The sequence below is a fragment of the Pelodiscus sinensis genome, chromosome 5, assembly GCF_052426305.1.
Source record: "Pelodiscus sinensis isolate ZL-2025 chromosome 5, ASM5242630v1, whole genome shotgun sequence".
Taxonomy (NCBI): Eukaryota; Metazoa; Chordata; order Testudines; family Trionychidae; genus Pelodiscus; species Pelodiscus sinensis.
Genome location: NC_143056.1, coordinates 6,820,480 through 6,837,948, shown reverse-complemented (window position 1 = coordinate 6,837,948; position 17,469 = coordinate 6,820,480). Strand labels below are relative to the sequence as shown.

Below are 17,469 nucleotides of genomic sequence, written 5' to 3'. Positions count from 1 at the left end.
CGGGGGACGGACTGACACACAGATACATAAACAAACTCTCTGAAATCTATAGTAGAAAGCTGTCCCTTTCTCTGACCCTGCCGCCTGAATGGGTTACAACTATCTCAGTCCCCATCTCTGGCCCCTTGCTGCCCCCTTGTGGTCATTCTACAATATAACTGTGCCTCCTACCAGACCCCTCCCTTTCCGTGTTATGAGAAAGGATCGAATTCCAGGCACACCCCATTGTCCTGGTACAACCAAACCCCGCCCTTGCTTGGAGTCATGCTAAGACAAAGCTGCCTACCACATTTGACAGTCCTAGTTCTGCCCCTTTAAGAAGGTGTCCTTGAACAAATGGACTGACAGACAGACGCACAAACTGTCAAATATATAGTAGATAGTTCGAGAGCCACTGCTCTGCTTTTTGTGACCCTCTTGAAAATTGCTGAGGGTCTCGGCGGACCACTTAACGATCTAATGTTGTTTGTACCGTTAGCTAAATAGCTTTGAATAAAATCATTATATATAAAAAAAACCTTCATTATTAATGCTTTTTTGTTCAACAAGTAAAAGCACACAACTCTCATTGTAATAGCAGGAGGGGGTCTCTTCACCATCACAGCAACCACAGCTGAAGCTGGGCCGTCTCTCCCAGAGAGATTGGGAAAGTCCCCTCTTTCTCTGACTCCCGCAGCCCTGAGCCCAAATTCCTCCCATGCCCTCTTCTCATCCCACTGCCTCCCCATCTACCCCTATCCCCTCCAAGGCCACCACTTCACCTGACATGCGAGGGTCCAGGTACCTAATTAGTAGAGCCAACCCTACAATGGGCAGCCCTTCATTCTCTCCTGTGAAGCTGCCCAGGTGTGCACTTAAAGGGAAGAATCTGTGGACCACCTGAATGGAGCTTGCAGACCACTGGTGGGTCCATGGGCCACAGTCTAATAACCTTTGGTCTAGAGAGATCACCTCTCAGAGGAATAATGCACAATAGAATGAAGGGGCTTTCAGGCCTTTGTTGAGTGTGACACAAAAAAACCTCCCCTGAAATATCATACTATTAGATCTTGCAGAAGCCAACCAGGGAATGGAAAAACGTCAAGGGAACCTGCCGATCCAGCTTGCATCTCCTGGACTGAGGAAGGACCAGCACCAGGAAGAAGCTGACAAGGTCTTGTGCTTGTGTGTTGCTGCTGCATGCAGACTGGAACAGCAGTGGGGGAAAGCGTGGCCAGAACCTCAGTCGGTCTGGAGGAGCTGAAAGAGAGGGTGCAACGTGGCATGCGGCAGGTAGGTAGGCCAGGATTTGCCTCTTGCCACAGCTGGGGATAGGGTCAGAGATGTCTGTGAACTGTGCCTGCCATGCACCCAGGCAAACGGCCCTGTACAGGAGCCGCCAGCGGATAACGGCTGCAGGCCCCAGAACCAAAGCTGCACAAAGGCTGGGTAGGCAGGGGAGCCTCCGCCTTGTTCGGTGGGAAGACTTCCAGCTGTACGGTCTCAAGACAGGACATGAGAGCAAGGAAATGCACACCATGGAGAACAGGAGTGTAACGTTCCCAGGATGTGGTTTTGAAGCAGGCCCAGTGGACAGCCGCCAGCCTGCCTCAGCGGACTGCTGGATAGGTGCCCGATGTTGAATTCTGAAGTGCCAGGGGCTACAGGCAGCTAGAAAACACCCTTTCTACAGGACCTGCTCCAGACACAGAACAGAGCGGGGTGGACAATAAAACAGCGGCAGTTCAGCCTGGCGGGCTGCTACCACTATATGTACCTGTGCCTCTGCAGGTACGGGCCATCACAGCTCCCACAGGCCGGGAACAGCGATCCCTAGCCAATGGGAACTGCAGGTAAATATGGCTGTGTGGGGGGCTGCCGGGGGCTAACCCCAGCAGTCAGATCCAGCCCACACACCAGTATTTGCCCATCCTTGAAAGAGAGGCTGCCTTCACCTCCTGGAGCACATGGCAGGGAACACTAAGACTGTCTAGACTGGCCAGTTTTTCCAGAAAATCAGCCGCTTTTCGGGAAAAACTTGCCAGCTGTCTACACCGGCTGCTTGAATTTCCACAAAAGCACTGACTTCCTACTGTAAGAAATCAGTGCTTCTTGCGGAAATACTATGCTGCTCCCGTTCGGGCAAAAGTCCTTTTGCGCAAAGCTTTTGTGCAAAAGGGCCAGTGTAGACAGCTCAGATTTGTTTTCCGCAAAAAAGTGCTTTTGCAGAAAAGCGTCCGTGCCAATCTAGACGCTCTGTTCCGAAAATGCTTTTCACGGAAAACTTTTCTGTTGAAAGCATTTCTGGAAAATCATGCCAGTCTAGACACAGCCAAAGAGTAAGTACCTTCTGCCTGCCACAGTCCAGCAGTGCCTTATCCTGCTGTTATTAGCCAGAGACAGCCTCCAACACACAAACAACAGTCCCACTGGCTGTGGAGGAAGATGAGAATTATGCAGTAGGCGCTCAGCAAGGTCCTCTCCCTCAGCATGGACCTCCTGCCCCGGGCACGGCCACCTTGGCTCACATGCACAGGCTTGATGGCATGGGAGACTGTAGACATACTTATTCATCGGCAGAGTCACCGTGCAGGTTTCCCCTCAGCCCTGCCTCGGAAGGGCCACGTTCAGAAGCAACACAGTTAGTTTCCAGACACAGGGCACGTCTAGACTACCTGTGGCTTCTGAAAGATATGCAAATTAGGCATACATTTGCATATCTTCTTCCAAGCCCTCTCTCAGAAGAGGTATTTTTTGGGGAAAAAAAAAACATTCTAGATGGGGTTTTTCCACACAAAAACCCCTTTGTCGAAAGAACCCTTATTCCTCAAAAAAAGAGATCAGAGGAAGATATGCAAATCTGCACCTAATTTGCATCTCTTTTCAGAAGCCCCAGGTAGTCTAGACATAGCCTTAGTCAACCTATGGCTGCTTGGAGAGGCTGCCAAAAGGACTGACCCTGGGGGAGTTTGTGTGGCTAAAGGCTGTTTATTCACAGGCTAACTCGATAAATGCCCAAGTGGAAGGACCCTCAAGTGTAGGAGAGGCTGGCAAAATAGGATTGTCCATAGCCACGTTCTGGTTGGGCCTTGCTGCTGTCACACCTGTGCACAAACTCACAGCTCTCATTGCCTCAGCAGGAGCCAGACCCAAAGCTCAGTGAAGCCAATCTCCTCTCATCAGCCTCTTGCTCCAAGTTCAAGGCATAATCAAACCTGCCTTATGTCTGCAACCATCAACCACTGAGGGGAGCTGAAGCTACCTATGGTATGACAGCTTCCCTGGGCAGAGCAGCCTTATCCTCAACAGGGCCCCTTTTATATCTGCATTCCAGCAAAACATGTCGAGCAGGTGCCTGATTCCATTCAAGTGAAGCACATACTCCAAATTAAGCATATGCGTAAGCGCTTTGCTGAATCAGGGAAGAAACGTGTTTCCTTTCAGCAAGATATGGCCAAATGCCTAGTAATCAGTAGTAACAGCACTCTAAAAATAGATACTCCCCCACTTTAGGAACAAAAAGTTACTATCCTGCCAGCAACTGCTACTCAAAGGGAGGATAAGATCACGAAGTTACATCAAGAAGGGAGAAAGAGCTAAGAAATATGGAACCTTAAAGGAAAAAAGTATTAGGGGAAAAACTGTATAGAAGAGACAAGGAAGGGGGGGATCTACAATTGTGTTCTCTGCTGCCCTTAAGACTATTTTAAAAGTGGAAGGACTACACCTCCTTGACCCCTGAAATAATACTCTTTAAATAGATTTTTTTAAAACATTACATGTAAAATGAAGGGGCTATTTTGTCTAAACAGGAATAAATCTCACCAAATGTGCATGAGGCTCTATGTGCTCATCTTGAGTATATAAAAAACAGCTATTGGGGAATGTACTATTGGGGCATAATGCTATCACATCACCTGTGGAGACTATTAAAAGCTGTGTTTCTTGTGCTCTTTTCCTTGGACTAACCTCCAAAGTTGGATAATGTATGTATTTGACTTAGTCAAAAACAAAACCCCTGAAGGTCATATCTAAATTGGAAAAAATATCCCTAAACATTCAAATCAGTTTTAAACTGGCTGGAGTTACAATAGAATCAAAAAGTTTAGCAACTACAAGCTGTTTGGCAGAGGTTTACCTAGTTGTTAGCACTGGCCCCTTGTCTATGTGCTAGCTCCAAACTAGTTTGAACTTTCAGGAAAACTACAGCAGGGGTAAGAGTCAAATGCTCAATTTAAGCAGGCTGAAGAAAAGTATTTGTTTCATACTTTCAACGTAACTTACTCTTCATTTAACTGTAGAATGGCAATGTTCACATTGCAGAAACACAGACTATGCAGAGCTATGCTTCAATGAGCGGCCATAGATATTGATACTAAGTGCATTTTGAAAGCTTCCCGTTAGGTAAGGTGGTCACTAACTATAACTGGTGGATGAGGAAGTTAAAATCAGATGGAACACTTTTTAGCAAGAGTTGCATAAGCTTGTCATTTATGTTGCACCAGTGGAACCAACCAACCCCACCTCCTAGGAAAGGGACAGCCTTCACTAGAATACCATCACACTTTGCACAAAGTTTTAAAGCAGGGAAGCTAAGTGAAAACTAGGTTGCCAGCAGGGCAAAGAGACAGGACAGCAGCTTACATTCGGTCTGACCTATTTCACCAAACCAGGAAAGTCTTATGCACGCACTTTCTTACGCTTGTCCTGCTTTTTCCCTGGCAGCACTGTCTTCAGCCCCACACACTCACTGGGGTGCATTTGACACTGCCTAAAGTATTCTAAAAGTATCCCATTAGTAAGGTAGCTTGCTGCACCATGGCCTAGTGCAAACATTTTGTTGTCAGGAGCGGGAATGTAGACAATCACTCAAAACAATTCAAATTCATTTGATTGTGGAAGTTTCACAGCATAGGGCTGTAGACCATGGTAAGGAGAGTCAAACTTTGCAAACTTGTCTGTCTTTAACACCCTTTTAGGAGGAAGATTCCCATGAACATTGGGAAGTATCTAGCTGCTGCTCAATGACCAGGCCACATTACAGTAAGATATGTTATTCTCGATTTTTAAAAGCGACAAGATTTCACCGCAACTTTAATTTAAAATGTCAGTCAACATTTCTCCTTTAAAAAGAGAGTCAGACATAGTAGAACTATTTTATTAACTGTATGATGTTACAATGTGTTGTTTTGCATTGGAATATCTGCTTGGCTTTGTTCTGGCAGTAGAAAGCGAAGCCAACCCCAAATACGTGTTCAAAATTCACCAAAAAAACCCTCATGAATCCAAGGCTGGTAGTCATTGTTTCAACAGAATATATATTTTAGAAGCTTTGACAAAGCAACTTTAAAAACAGTATGTTACACCAGTTAGTATGGGCCATCACACGGCTGTAGGAGGTACAATAACATTTCAAGCCCAAATAGAATGAAAAGGGGAGTCTGTCTTTTATAAAAGCAATATTCAAACATTACAAACACAAACTGATAAAGGACAGGGTCTTATTTAACATACCTTTGTTACACTGCAGTATGAGGGGAGTGATAAACAACTTGTGCATACAGTAATTCTGTGTAGATGAAATGAAGAAACTTCATATAGTCACAGGACCTATTATTGCATGGTGAAGGTATGAAAGAAGGATTGACAGACAGTGAGGAAGAGCCTATGAAGCTGGCCTATTGACCTAAATGCAGCATTTCCACAATCACAGGTGCAAACTCTGTAATACAAAGGCAGTATTCACACAACTCAGAATTAATGACCCTTATGTCTGAGGGGCAATTTTTAAATTAACTCAATCATTTGCCTGGATGGCAGGAATGCATTTAGAAAAGTGGAAAATCAAAGACAAGTTATGCAAATGTTAGACTGGCAAGAGAAAACAGCAAGAAAACATTTTTCCCCCCTTCACTTAAAAGCTGTAACTTGGCAAAAGAGACTGTTTTATACAGTACACAAATTTACTTGGTTAAAACTAACATCTGCATCTGTAAGCAGCAGCTACATTTGCACATATGGAAGGCTAGGTTAAACAGTATTTCAAATCTGTAATAAGTACTTTTCCATATTGAGAACATGCAGCTCTATCTGCCTCTCTGAAATTAAATGAAAGTTTGACTGCTGAACAAAATGTCTCATCAAATAAAGTGCTGCTTCTCCCTAATAAATCATAAGTTATTGCTTTATTTTACTGGTAAACAATGATCTAGACTACAGTATTTAAGGCAATTCCCATAAAAATCTCAAGTGCATTAATTATATGGGGCACCATTTTACACACATTAGTTTTGGTATTCTAAAATGTAGGAACACAATTCAACTAAAAAGCTGACCAAAATCGATTGAGTTACCTTACTGAAAGTGTAACTACAACAATGTAACTTCACAAATGCCAAAACAGAACTTAAAATCAAATCAACAGCTCCAAAATTAACAAAAACGAGATTAACAGGAAGTACTAGGACACAGTTCATAGCTAATCATTTTCTTGTACTTCTGAGACTGTCCCTGGAGGATCTGTTTGACAGCAGAACATACCTGCTGAGTTGAATCTCATGTTTTTATAATCACAGTATGCAGGTTGATTCAAGATCTGACTGACATACAAATGCATATTTTGTCATTTATTGCGAAGAAGTGTTTTCAAGACATGACTAAGACACTTCAAGTGTCCCTTATGACTTTCAATGTAGTAAACCAACCACAGTATTTGTAAATGCTGAGCACGTTTGTTTTAATGTAACCTCTCCACATCTCTTGGTTATTCATTAATAGCGACTTGTTCTCAGTTGGTCTCTGCTAGAAGTAATTAGTAATATTGTTAGGACATTTCTGGTTTCAAAGTGTCATTCTGCGGTGAAAAATTATTAAAATGGGCACCATAATTTCCATGAGTAGAGCCTTTTAGTGATTCCAGACCAGATTTACTGTTTGCAATTAAGATGTTTCATCTTTCCGCCAGCACTGACGACCAGCAAGAACTGTGTGTCTGCTATTTTTAAAAGTTGTACCTACTCTATGCAGCAATCTTTCACTTGCAACCACCACTTCAGAAATTAGCAACAGAGATCTTCATTGGTTTTGGCTCTCTAATGCAGAATTCCAGTAGTAACACTCACCATCTATCAGAACAAATAATCCTTAGAAGGATAATGATGGAGACATTATATATTAATTTCGTTTAAAATGGCCCTCTAAGAGAAAACCAAGATGGCAGCATTAAAGGACACACTTGGCACATGCTCATAATATAATGCGGTTGAATTGCGACAGCTTTCCAAATGCAGAATAAACTGAGGGAACTGGCACTTAGGCAGACAGAGAACTCTACTGGTAAATTAAGCCAGTCTGAGGTGGAGTCACTGAGACAGGCAGGGAACTGCCATATGCCATTTGAATCCGGTCTCAGAGTAGAAGAATTACACCTTTAATTGAGAAGCTCAGAACTTGTGTATCTCCTTTGGGCCATTTAGGAGATTCTACTCCTCTGAAAAAGACAATACAACTGGCAAGATATTTCTGTGTAGTGCAAGGTATTTCATATTAGCTTCACAATGCACATGACAGACCTTCATCGTGGTGGCTGAGTAGTTAGAGTACCGGCCTTTGCTGTTCTCAGCTTTGACTGCATGGTCACCTCACTGTAGTCAGAAGACACCATAGTTAAGAGTACTCACTTCAACAGACTGATATGGAGCATCGCTATCTTAACTGAAAGCTACAAAAGCTTTGAACTGTAGTTAGGGAAAATGTTTAGGACTATTTTAAAGAGCATGTTTATATAGCATGTTACCTTTTAGATTTTAGTAAAGGTTCGTTTTCCATGAGACATCACTAAAGGAACAAACAGCTCCTTAAAGTAATATGAAACAGGCAGACACTTTACTGGATCAGAGTACAGAGGTATCATGGAAAAAAGATCATAGCTGAACATTGTTATAGGAATCATTTAACTCCTCAGGACCAGATTTTCATTTGTTTTAATAAAGGGGTTAGAATTATCCATATTGCAATACCACAGAAGTGAAAATAAATAAAATTAGCTTCATTAGGGTGATCCTGAAAGGCAAGAAACCACCTGCCCTGTGGTGTTTGAAAAGAATAGCTGGGCCTGTAGGCCAAGAGACAGGCATTGAAAGTTCTCTGCGCAATCAATACAAAGGTCCTGTAACTTGAGAAAATGAGATGCTCTGAACTCCAAACTCTGGAAATGTATCAACTGAGGACCTGGAAGGAGTAACTATTTTAACAGTTTTTCCACACTAAATGTTTAACAGGAGAAAGTGTGCAGTTTCTGTTTGAGCGCAGAAGATCAAGCCTCCAGCTTTCTTCATCTATAACATACTCATGCACTTTAGTTATCTAGGAAACATTCAAATAAAAAATTAAGCATTTTTTTATTTGAACGCTAAAGTAGAAAAATACCATTCTACTCAATAGTTAAGAAAAGCAACCAGAAATATTTTAGCTACTATATCAGATGCTACAAACACACACCATGGCTTTGCACCGTGACTCCATATCAAGGAACATTAAAAAAAAAAAAGAAAAAAAAAAGAAAAAGAAAGATAATTAGGAAGCTTAGTACCAAAAGCTTCTGAAAAACTGAGCACAGAACTGAAGATTTCACATTTTTCCACCACTTTGACTTCCAGTTTTTTTAAATCATATTTATTTAAATATGATTTAAAAGAGAAAGGAAAGAGTAATATGGAACAGAATAAAAATGGTCTACATTAAGAAGCAAAAACTCAAGTTTCGTAACAGGGCAATCCTAAATAACAGGCAATTGATTGGCACTAACAAGCCACTTTTCAGTTTTTAAGACTCCAATATGAGGCATATTGGTCTCAGCTCTTTATTTTTTGTTAGAGAATAACCTAAGTTTGCATTATTTGGTGTAAGGAAATTTTCTTGCTGCATTCAATATTATACTTATCTAACAGAACAGTGCACTGGAAATAGTTTATAGTACATTTTTATCAGAAAAACTGGGCAAAGGTCCTGTAACTTGAGGACATTTTTACAGCATTTCTTTAGAATGAATCTGGAAAGATTTACACAGAGAAATCTTTTCAAATGCTTTAGCAGGCAAACATGTTAGTGCATTTTCTTCGCTAATATTCTAGAATACTGCCAAAATGCTGGTTTTGCATTTTGTACAACTCAACCACAGAATGAATTTTTCAAAAAGCCATACATAAACTTTCTTAGCAACAATCCACAGACATATGGCATTGGGTTCCATCAGTTGCAACAGTAAATTTCAGCTTTGAATACCTGATGCCACAGCCTTGTTTTAAAGGTAGCTTTTTCTGAAACTGATGAGCAAACAGTACAGCAACGTAAGTTTCAGCTCTCTTCAAGCAGAAGGGTCTGGTACATTCCACACCTTTTGTTCCTCAAAAAACTCTCCAGTATACAAAACTATGATGCATCTGTTGCAGCAGCAAGGTTCACAGGACGCTGTCTGACAGCATTTGTTGAAGAGTTTCTGTCTATCACCTCTTGACTCTCTGCTTCATCATCTGAAGGATCCTCGTCATCTGCTTCTTGTTCTTCATCCAGTTTTTTCAAGAGCCGGGCTGATTCTGGAATTAATTTTTCTTGAGAGAAAAAGAAAGTACCTTCATCTCAAAACTTATTTGTTTATGAAGCATCAAAAAGGTCTGCCTAAGAATTCCGATACACATGAATATTAACTTCAGCAGTTTAGGCATACTAACTACCTTAATCACAAACCAGCAGAAGTTAGGAATTCTAATACCAAACGTAAAATGCCTAAAGAGATTAATTGCCACCAAAGGAATTACGTAGCTAGCGTTCCTGAATTACTGAGTGAATATGACCTGCCAAAAGACTGCCTCATGTTTGGGACAGGCAACCTAACTGCACTGGTTTGAGGTATATATGGCTGAGCCTTCTTCTCTAGTCTTTGTAACAGTGATTAAGCAATCCCCATTACTATCGCACCTCACTTGAATAGCTCCGAGCGAAGCATCTTAAACTAAATTCCTGCATCAGGTTTACAGATCTAAGTCCCTCCTTTTAAAAAGAGGCATGTCTTCTTTTGTCCTCAATCTGACTACAAGTTCCACTCTGGGATCATTCACTGGAATTGAATTAAAACATGCTGAATTTCAAACTTTTAGCTTACTCTATTAAATCTGAGGTAATGAAACAGGAAATAGCCTCCAAATACAAAAGTCATTTTTCACCATCTGAAGTCTATGGTAAACAACATTTGCTCTGGTAACCCCAATTATGATTTTATTATGAAGCCTAGACACTAGATTAGTCACACGAGTATGTAATATCACTGATGTCACTGTTAAGGTGTCATGGCCAGCAATAATAAGCCTGATATTATATACCCATTTTATTACACAAGGATTTATTCACTGACATGCTTCATCAAAATTAAATCCTTAGAAATACTGTACATAGCATTCTTACTTTGATGAGAGTGTTGCTGTGGTCTGTGCCTTTTGGATGGACAGAGACAGTCGGCTAAAAATACCATGATCTGAAAAGGAAAGTTCTCATTTAATAATTCTGAACTTCTATATTGCATTAATCCATCATTCTATACAAAAAGCAGCTTTCATTTCTCATCTCTGAAATTTTTTGTACTTACAAGTCCAAGTATCAGTCCTGAAAACAGAGTTGCCAATGCAAAAATAGCATATGATCCCCAAACTGGTATGCCCACGTTTTCTGTAAAATAACTGTGGCAATGCTAAAATGGAAGAAATACATTAGTCATTTCAAGAATGGCAGAATACCAAGTTTGTCTTCATTAAAGTTAAACAAAAATCAGATTTGCAGCACATACCCTGATCCACATTGACAACTGAAACAAAGCAGACATACTGCTCATCCTGAAATAAATCAGAAGAGAGTGAAACTGTAGACTGCTTTTTTTAGATAAATCAGAAGAATGAACATTTCATGCTGATTACTACTGATCAGACAAAATATCAAGGTGTTTTCCTAACCACTTCTTTATCCTTCTACTTTATTCTGAAATAGTTAGAGGCCTGCATGGATACAAAATTTGTATCTGCATCAGATCATGATCCACAAAAAGTGATCCATGGATATCTAACAGAGTTGCAGGCCTTTACCCAAAATCATTCTGCATCCATCCATGAGCCACAAAAACTGGTATCTGGTGGATTTCCAGGGCTCTAGAAACAGGTCTCCATTACAGGAGTTGGGTATTATTTGGTATCGGAGTATATTTCTTCTGAAAGCTTCTGACAGCTACAAATCCTCATGCCACCTAGAACTTATAGTGCCTGGGCCGGCAGGTGCAACTTATTTGTAAATGCTTAGGTTTTCTTACTTGGAGCAAGCAGTACCTATACAGTACCAATTATGTTTGTTTTCAAGTAACTAACACGTACAAAAGTGCACTCATGAAAAAGAGGCATGAATAGTGACTAAGGTACAAACATTGAAGATTTCTATTGTACACTTGATCCTAATATAGTTAGTAGCCTACTTGTGTCATACTTGGTTGTGAACCAACTCTTCCATTGAGATTAGTTAAATACCAAGTCTCCAAACTCAGGCATCTTGACTTCCAAACAGATAAAATGGGAGAAGTGTTTTCACACCTTTGTAAAACAGATGTTGCAATTTTCCTTGACTTTTAAAAAGACATACATACACCAAAGGCCAAAGATTTCAGGCCTAAAGGTGATTGCACAGAAACACTGAGCAGGACTGCCACTGATGTTAACCTAGCTGCAGAAAGGCTATTATATGAACAGTGTGTGCATGCATAGAGAAAAGCTCCTAATATTACTATTTAGCCCATGCTCTCAGAACTGTCAAACTAGTCCAAGATACAAGAATTTGTGTTTGCCCAAATCAGATTATATAATCTTGATTATGGCTGCCATTTTGCTATGCAATTCTCAATCTATTATCCCATCCTGCCCCCAAAATAACGATATAGTTCACAGCATTTACAGGATAGGAGAATAGCAGTACTTAAAAGAAAGCAATCTGCTGCTGTTGCAATGTGCCTCAAAACCACTGGATGGCTAGATAGCATTCCAAACAGCACTATTCTTTTGAGACTGGAGGACAATCACTAATCACAGTTCCCAGCCTGCACCCATCCCAGTTGAACTTGATCTGCCTTCACATATTCCTTACACTGCTAGCCAAATTATCACTAGCAAACACAATGCTCTTTCCAAATTTTTAACTGCTCTACACAAACATGCAGAACAAACACACTAGTTATGAAAAACCTGCACAGCTCAACAAAAACAGAGTGTCAAATTCTGAACTCTGCAAAAAGGACATTAAACTGTCCTTGCACAGGGAAATCCCCGGTATGTCAGCTTTATTTTACTTCTCCCCACACCTGCTGAAGAACGTATGTGAGGCTTGACTGAAGTGCACTATTCTCTGATTATTTTTACCAGCATAATAGTCCCTGAGACAGACTAAGTTGAACAGGGAACAAAAAGTTACATTAACGCTTTTAAGGTGAACCCAACACTGCTATTGCACATCAATCAAAGTCTCAACCTTGAAAGTGCATATGCCTGGTGGCAAAGATAATCTAGTTACTGATACTCACAGAAAAGAGGAAGGACCAAACCAAGAAGAAACTGGTTCAATAGACTTCCATTCTTGGTCACTGATGAAATTTATGAAGTCACTTTTAGTTCTTGGGCCCTGGTACCGCCTAAACTCTCCGTCTTTACAACTGTTCAAAGAGGAAAACATTAGACAAGTATCTTAGGATCTCAGACACACTACAACTATTAAGTAGAGGTGCAGTACACCATTCTTGTAGCAACCATTTCTGTTCAATGACATTTTAATCCTGTAATCACTCTCTTATTTTTCTAAGAATCTTGACTTTTAAAACTGAAAGCAACCAACATCATTTAACCAGCATCGTATAGGATATTTATTAAACTCATATAGTGTTGCTACCGAAAGAGGATACTCTTCCCAGTGCTTCATGCAACAGCAGCACTGAAACCAGCTAACAGACACAAAGCTTAAAAAATGGAAGCACCCACTACACAGATAGGTCATGGTCAAGATATGGATTACCTGTCCCCCCCAAAAAACAACCCACAACACTGGATGATATTCTATGGTCCATGCTATGCAGGCTAAGTGATTGTATCAAAAAACAAAGACAGACTTTGGGACATCTTAAAGACTAAGATTTATTTGAGCATCTGAATATGCTGCATCTGATTAAGTGTTTTCTCCCCCCCACAAAAGCTTATGCCCAAATAAATCTGTTAGTCTTTAAAGGTACCACAGCACTCCTGTTGTTATTATTAACCCTACAGAGAGCTTCAAGACTTCCCACTCTCCACAGTAAAAAGCCCCCTCAATAAAGCAAACAAAATATATAGAATCATCTTTTCAAGAAATACAACATTTATTACAAAAATACCCAAATTTTCTCTATTACTGTAGATCTTGAATACTTACTGATAGATGGTAGGAAGTGCTGTTATGACAAATCGCCCACTCAGACCTGCAGGAGGAAACAGCAGTTTTTAAAATGTTAAAGCACTTTGAACTGGTGAGTGAGGGGATGAAGTAAGCTGTTAGACACAAACACATTTAAGGCCTTGTCTACACTTATCTGTACTGTGGATCTACTTCAGCTATGCGAATAGCGTAGCAGAAGTCCATGTACTTACTGCAGCACCTTGTGTGCAGTAAAGTCAGCGGAGATTGCTCTCCCGTCGATGCCAGCTACTCTTATCTTGGTGAAGTACCAGCATTGACAAGAGCACTCTCAGATATCGATTTATCGCTTCTACAGTAGACGGGATAAATCGACGGCTGGTGGATGGACTGCTGCAGTGTAGACAAGGCCATAGCAATCTTGACAAAAAATGCACAATATCAGTTCACCCGTAATTATATAAGTGCAAACTGACACACATATCCTGGAAAGAAAGCACCATCTAATGGATACGGCATTTGACAGGAAGACAGAAGTCCTGAGTTCTATTCCCAGCTCTGTACAGGCAGTCCTCGAGTTACGCGGATCCGACTTATGTCGGATCCGCAGTTACGAACTAGGTTTGCTGCCCGTCTCCCTGGTCTTCTGGACACCAGCAGACCAGGGAGACGGGGAGCAAAGCCGGGGAGCACGTGGGCAGCAGACAGCCCAGACCCGCCGCGGCTGTCCCGCTGCCAGCGTCCTTTGAGGCTTTGCTTCCCGTCTCCCTGGTCTGCTGGTCTCCAGCAGACCAGGGAGACGGGGAGCAAGGACGCGGAGCACGCCGGCAGCAGGACAGCCGTGGCGCGTCTGGGCTGTCCGCTGCCCACGTGCTCCGCGGCTTTGCTCCCCGTCTCCCTGGTCTGCTGGTCTCCAGCAGACCAGGGAGATGGGGAGCAAAGCCACGGAGGACCTGGGCGGCGGGACCGCGGTGCGTCTCAGTCCCCCGCCTGCGCCTCCCTGGTCTGCTGGGGGGGGAGGGAGGGCCGCAGCTAGTATGCCTCCCCCCCCAGCAGTCCAGGCTTTTCTCTGGACGCCTGTGGTAGAGCAGCTGGGGCGCTGCCGGTCGGTCCCGCAGCGCCGCTCTGGGCGCTACTGGACCAACCCAGCAGCACCCCAGCTGCTCTGCCCCAGGCGTCCCCAAGTCAGCCGCTGCTGAAACTGACCAGCGCTGACTACAGGAAGCCCGAGGCAGAGTTGTTCTGCCCCAGGCTTCCTGGAATCAGCCGCTGATCGGTTTCAGCAGCAGCTGACTTGGGGACGCCTGGGGTTCTTAAGTTGAATCTGTATGTAAGTCGGAACTGGCGTCCAGATTCAGCCTGTTGAAACTGATCAGAGGCTGATTCCAGGAAGCCCGGGGCAGAGCAACTCTGCCTCGGGCTTCCTGTAGTCAGCCACTGGTCAGTTTCAGCAGCGGCTGAATCTGGACGCCAGTTCCGACTTACATACAGATTCAACTTAAGAACAAACCTACAGTCCCTATCTTGTACGTAACCCGGGGACTGCCTGTACTGATAAGCTATGTGACTTTGGGCTGAAGTTATTTCACCTGTGTCTGCCTGCTTCACCTCTTATCTGTCAATTTAGACTAAGGTCTTCAGAGCAAAGTCTGTCTCTCTCTTTCTCTCTCTAAGAGAAGCTCCTGTTGACTTTTAGCACTTGTGCTTCTAAGTCAGTTAAGCATATTTGAAAAATCTCACTCATAAATATTGTTAATAGTCTCTCCAATTAAGGATGCTGTATCTGTATTATTGCCAATGCCTCTACTTATTTTATTTAAAACAAGTAAGCTCAACATTTCATTTTATTACTACCACACCAAAAAAAAAAAAAAGGCATATGAAGCAGCACAACCTCTGGGTGATGCACAAAGTATAAACATCTGTATAGTGTTATATACCAAAACAAAGAAACAGGGATCACCTGGCTGTTCTGTGACATCCACTTTTGCAATGTTAATCTCAAGATCTTCCCCCCATTCAGAAAACTTTTCCCATTCAGGCTGCAGATTCTGACAGGCAGGACACCAGGGAGCATAACTGAAAAATAAAGCCTGTCTCAGAGTGTAGTGGGAGAAAACAGGATGCTATTTTATCCAGAGTAAAACCTAGAATATAAAACACCGAACTGCAAGCAATGTGTCTAATGACTTAATATCTCTTAATACAGACTCCCACTCAGGGTTAGTGAGCAATTAAAATGAGGTGTGGCTGCCCCTTTGTTAACGGACAAGGATTAAACAAACTAAAGAGCTGATTACCCAAGAGTCAACTCACAGCTATCACTGCATCTTTGACTCATCTCCTCAGGCTTTATGAACTCGCCACCTTTACTACTTCTGAGTAACAATTGCCCAGGAGGAGAACAACTGTGTTAGCAAAACTGCGTATGGCAGACTGCGAGGGCCACCGAAAGGAGTCTGCTCAAAGGAGAAACTTGCCTCAGTTTAAAAAAAAACAACCCCATCCTGCCTGAGACACAGGCATCATAGATGAGAAGAACCACCCCAGTTACCAGCCCCCCGCCACGGGAGATGTAGCTGAGACGCCAGGGGAGCCAAGCCCCGGACAGCTTGTCTCAGGAGGCAGCAGAAGTGTGCGGAGAGGTTAGGCAGCACCTGTCAGAGGTAGCGAACAACTGGCCCTGCCTGGGGAACGAGGGGGGAGGAGAGAGACAACAGCTGGCCCAGGGGGGGCGGAGGGGGAGAGAGAGAGACAACAGCTGGCCGGGGGGGGGGCGGAGAGAGACAACAGCTGGCCGGGGGGGGGGAGAGAGAGAGACAACAGCTGGCCCTGGGGGGCAGCTGGGGGGGGGGGGGGAGAGAGAGAGAGACAGCTGGCCCGGGGGGGGGGGCAAAGACAACAGCTGGCCGGGGGGGGGAGGGGAGAGAGACAACAGCTGGCCGGGGGGGGGCGGGGGGGGGCGGGGGGGGGGAGGGGGAGAGAGAGAGACAACAGCTGGCCCGGGGGGGAGGGGGAGAGAGAGAGACAACAGCTGGCCGGGGGGGGGGGGGAGAGAGAGAGACAACAGCTGGGGCGGGGGGGGGGGAGAGAGAGAGAGAGACAACAGCTGGGGCGGGGGGGGGGGAGGGGGAGAGAGAGAGACAACAGCTGGGGCGGGGGGGGGGAGGGGGCTGTTCTCGGGTCGCTCCCAGCGCAGCGGGGGGGGGGGGGGCTGGAGGAGGCGGGACCGCGCAAGGCATGCCGGGAGCGCGAGGCGGCCCCCGGGAGGGGGAGGGGCGCACTCACAATTCGATCATCCACTCGCCCTGCAGCAGCTCGCGCCACGAGCCGTCCGTCAGCGCCTTCACCTCGCCGCGCCGCGCCCGCGCCCCCGAGCCGGCCAGCAGCCCCGCCGCCAGGAGCAGCCAGCCCGCGGCGCCGCGCCTCACGGACGCCGCCATCTTACGCAGCCGCCCCGGCGCTCGCGCACTTCCGCGTTCTCGTAGCGCCGGCGCACGGACTGCGCATGTCCAAAGCCCAACGCAGCGAGCGGAAGAGCGAGGCCCGGCGCACGCGCACTGGGCGACAGCGCCCTGACGAGCCCAGAATGCGCATGTCCGGGCTGGGACCGGCCCCCCTGCCCCAGAATGAACTGGCGCCACTCCCGGCGCATGCGCATCTCGGAGTAGCCATCCGCCTGCACCCTTCATGGGCCAGCTCTGAGCGAGCGAGACGCGCATGTCAGAGCGTGGAGCGCGCATGTCATTCTTTGCGCATGACAAAAGTGAAGGGCGGCCGGAGACCTAGATGGGCGGGTCCAGGCTGAGTGACAAGTAGCTAAAGGCGGGCTCAGAACATTAGGGAGCCAATAGGAAGGAGACTGTGGGAGCAGAGGGTGGGGACTGGCTGTGGGCGTGGCTGGCCTCTGCCTTCCAGGTCCCAGGTTGTGCTAGATCTGCTGCTCTAGACCATGCTAGAACCGCTGGCCCAGGCTGCTCTAGAACCCAGAGTTGCAGATGATGTCAGTGCTTGTGGATAAGCCTG

At 44.6% G+C, this 17,469-nt stretch overlaps 1 protein-coding gene across 1 annotated transcript; it reads right to left on the bottom strand.

Annotated features, from left to right (window-relative positions):
* Positions 1-5,123: 5,123 nt before the first annotated feature.
* On the bottom strand, positions 5,124-16,936 carry TMX1 (thioredoxin related transmembrane protein 1). Its single transcript, XM_075926186.2, has 8 exons — positions 16,732-16,936; positions 15,407-15,522; positions 13,462-13,507; positions 12,584-12,712; positions 10,817-10,862; positions 10,619-10,720; positions 10,438-10,507; positions 5,124-9,587 (listed from the first exon to the last, which is right to left on the bottom strand). Exons 1-8 carry the CDS (start codon positions 16,884-16,886, stop codon positions 9,409-9,411), a joined length of 843 nt encoding a protein of 280 aa, XP_075782301.1. The 5' UTR covers positions 16,887-16,936; the 3' UTR covers positions 5,124-9,408.
* Positions 16,937-17,469: the final 533 nt, after the last annotated feature.

Coding starts and splice junctions, on each gene's coding strand:
- TMX1 (XM_075926186.2), bottom strand. CDS start 16,886: ATGGCGGCGTCCGTGAGGCGCGGCGCCGCGGGCTGGCTGCTCCTGGCG. Junction 12,713..13,461: donor GCACTTCCTACCATCTATCA/GTAAGTATTCAA, acceptor CTCTTTGAACAG/TTGTAAAGACGGAGAGTTTA. Junction 10,508..10,618: donor CAGGACTGATACTTGGACTT/GTAAGTACAAAA, acceptor TTTCCTTTTCAG/ATCATGGTATTTTTAGCCGA.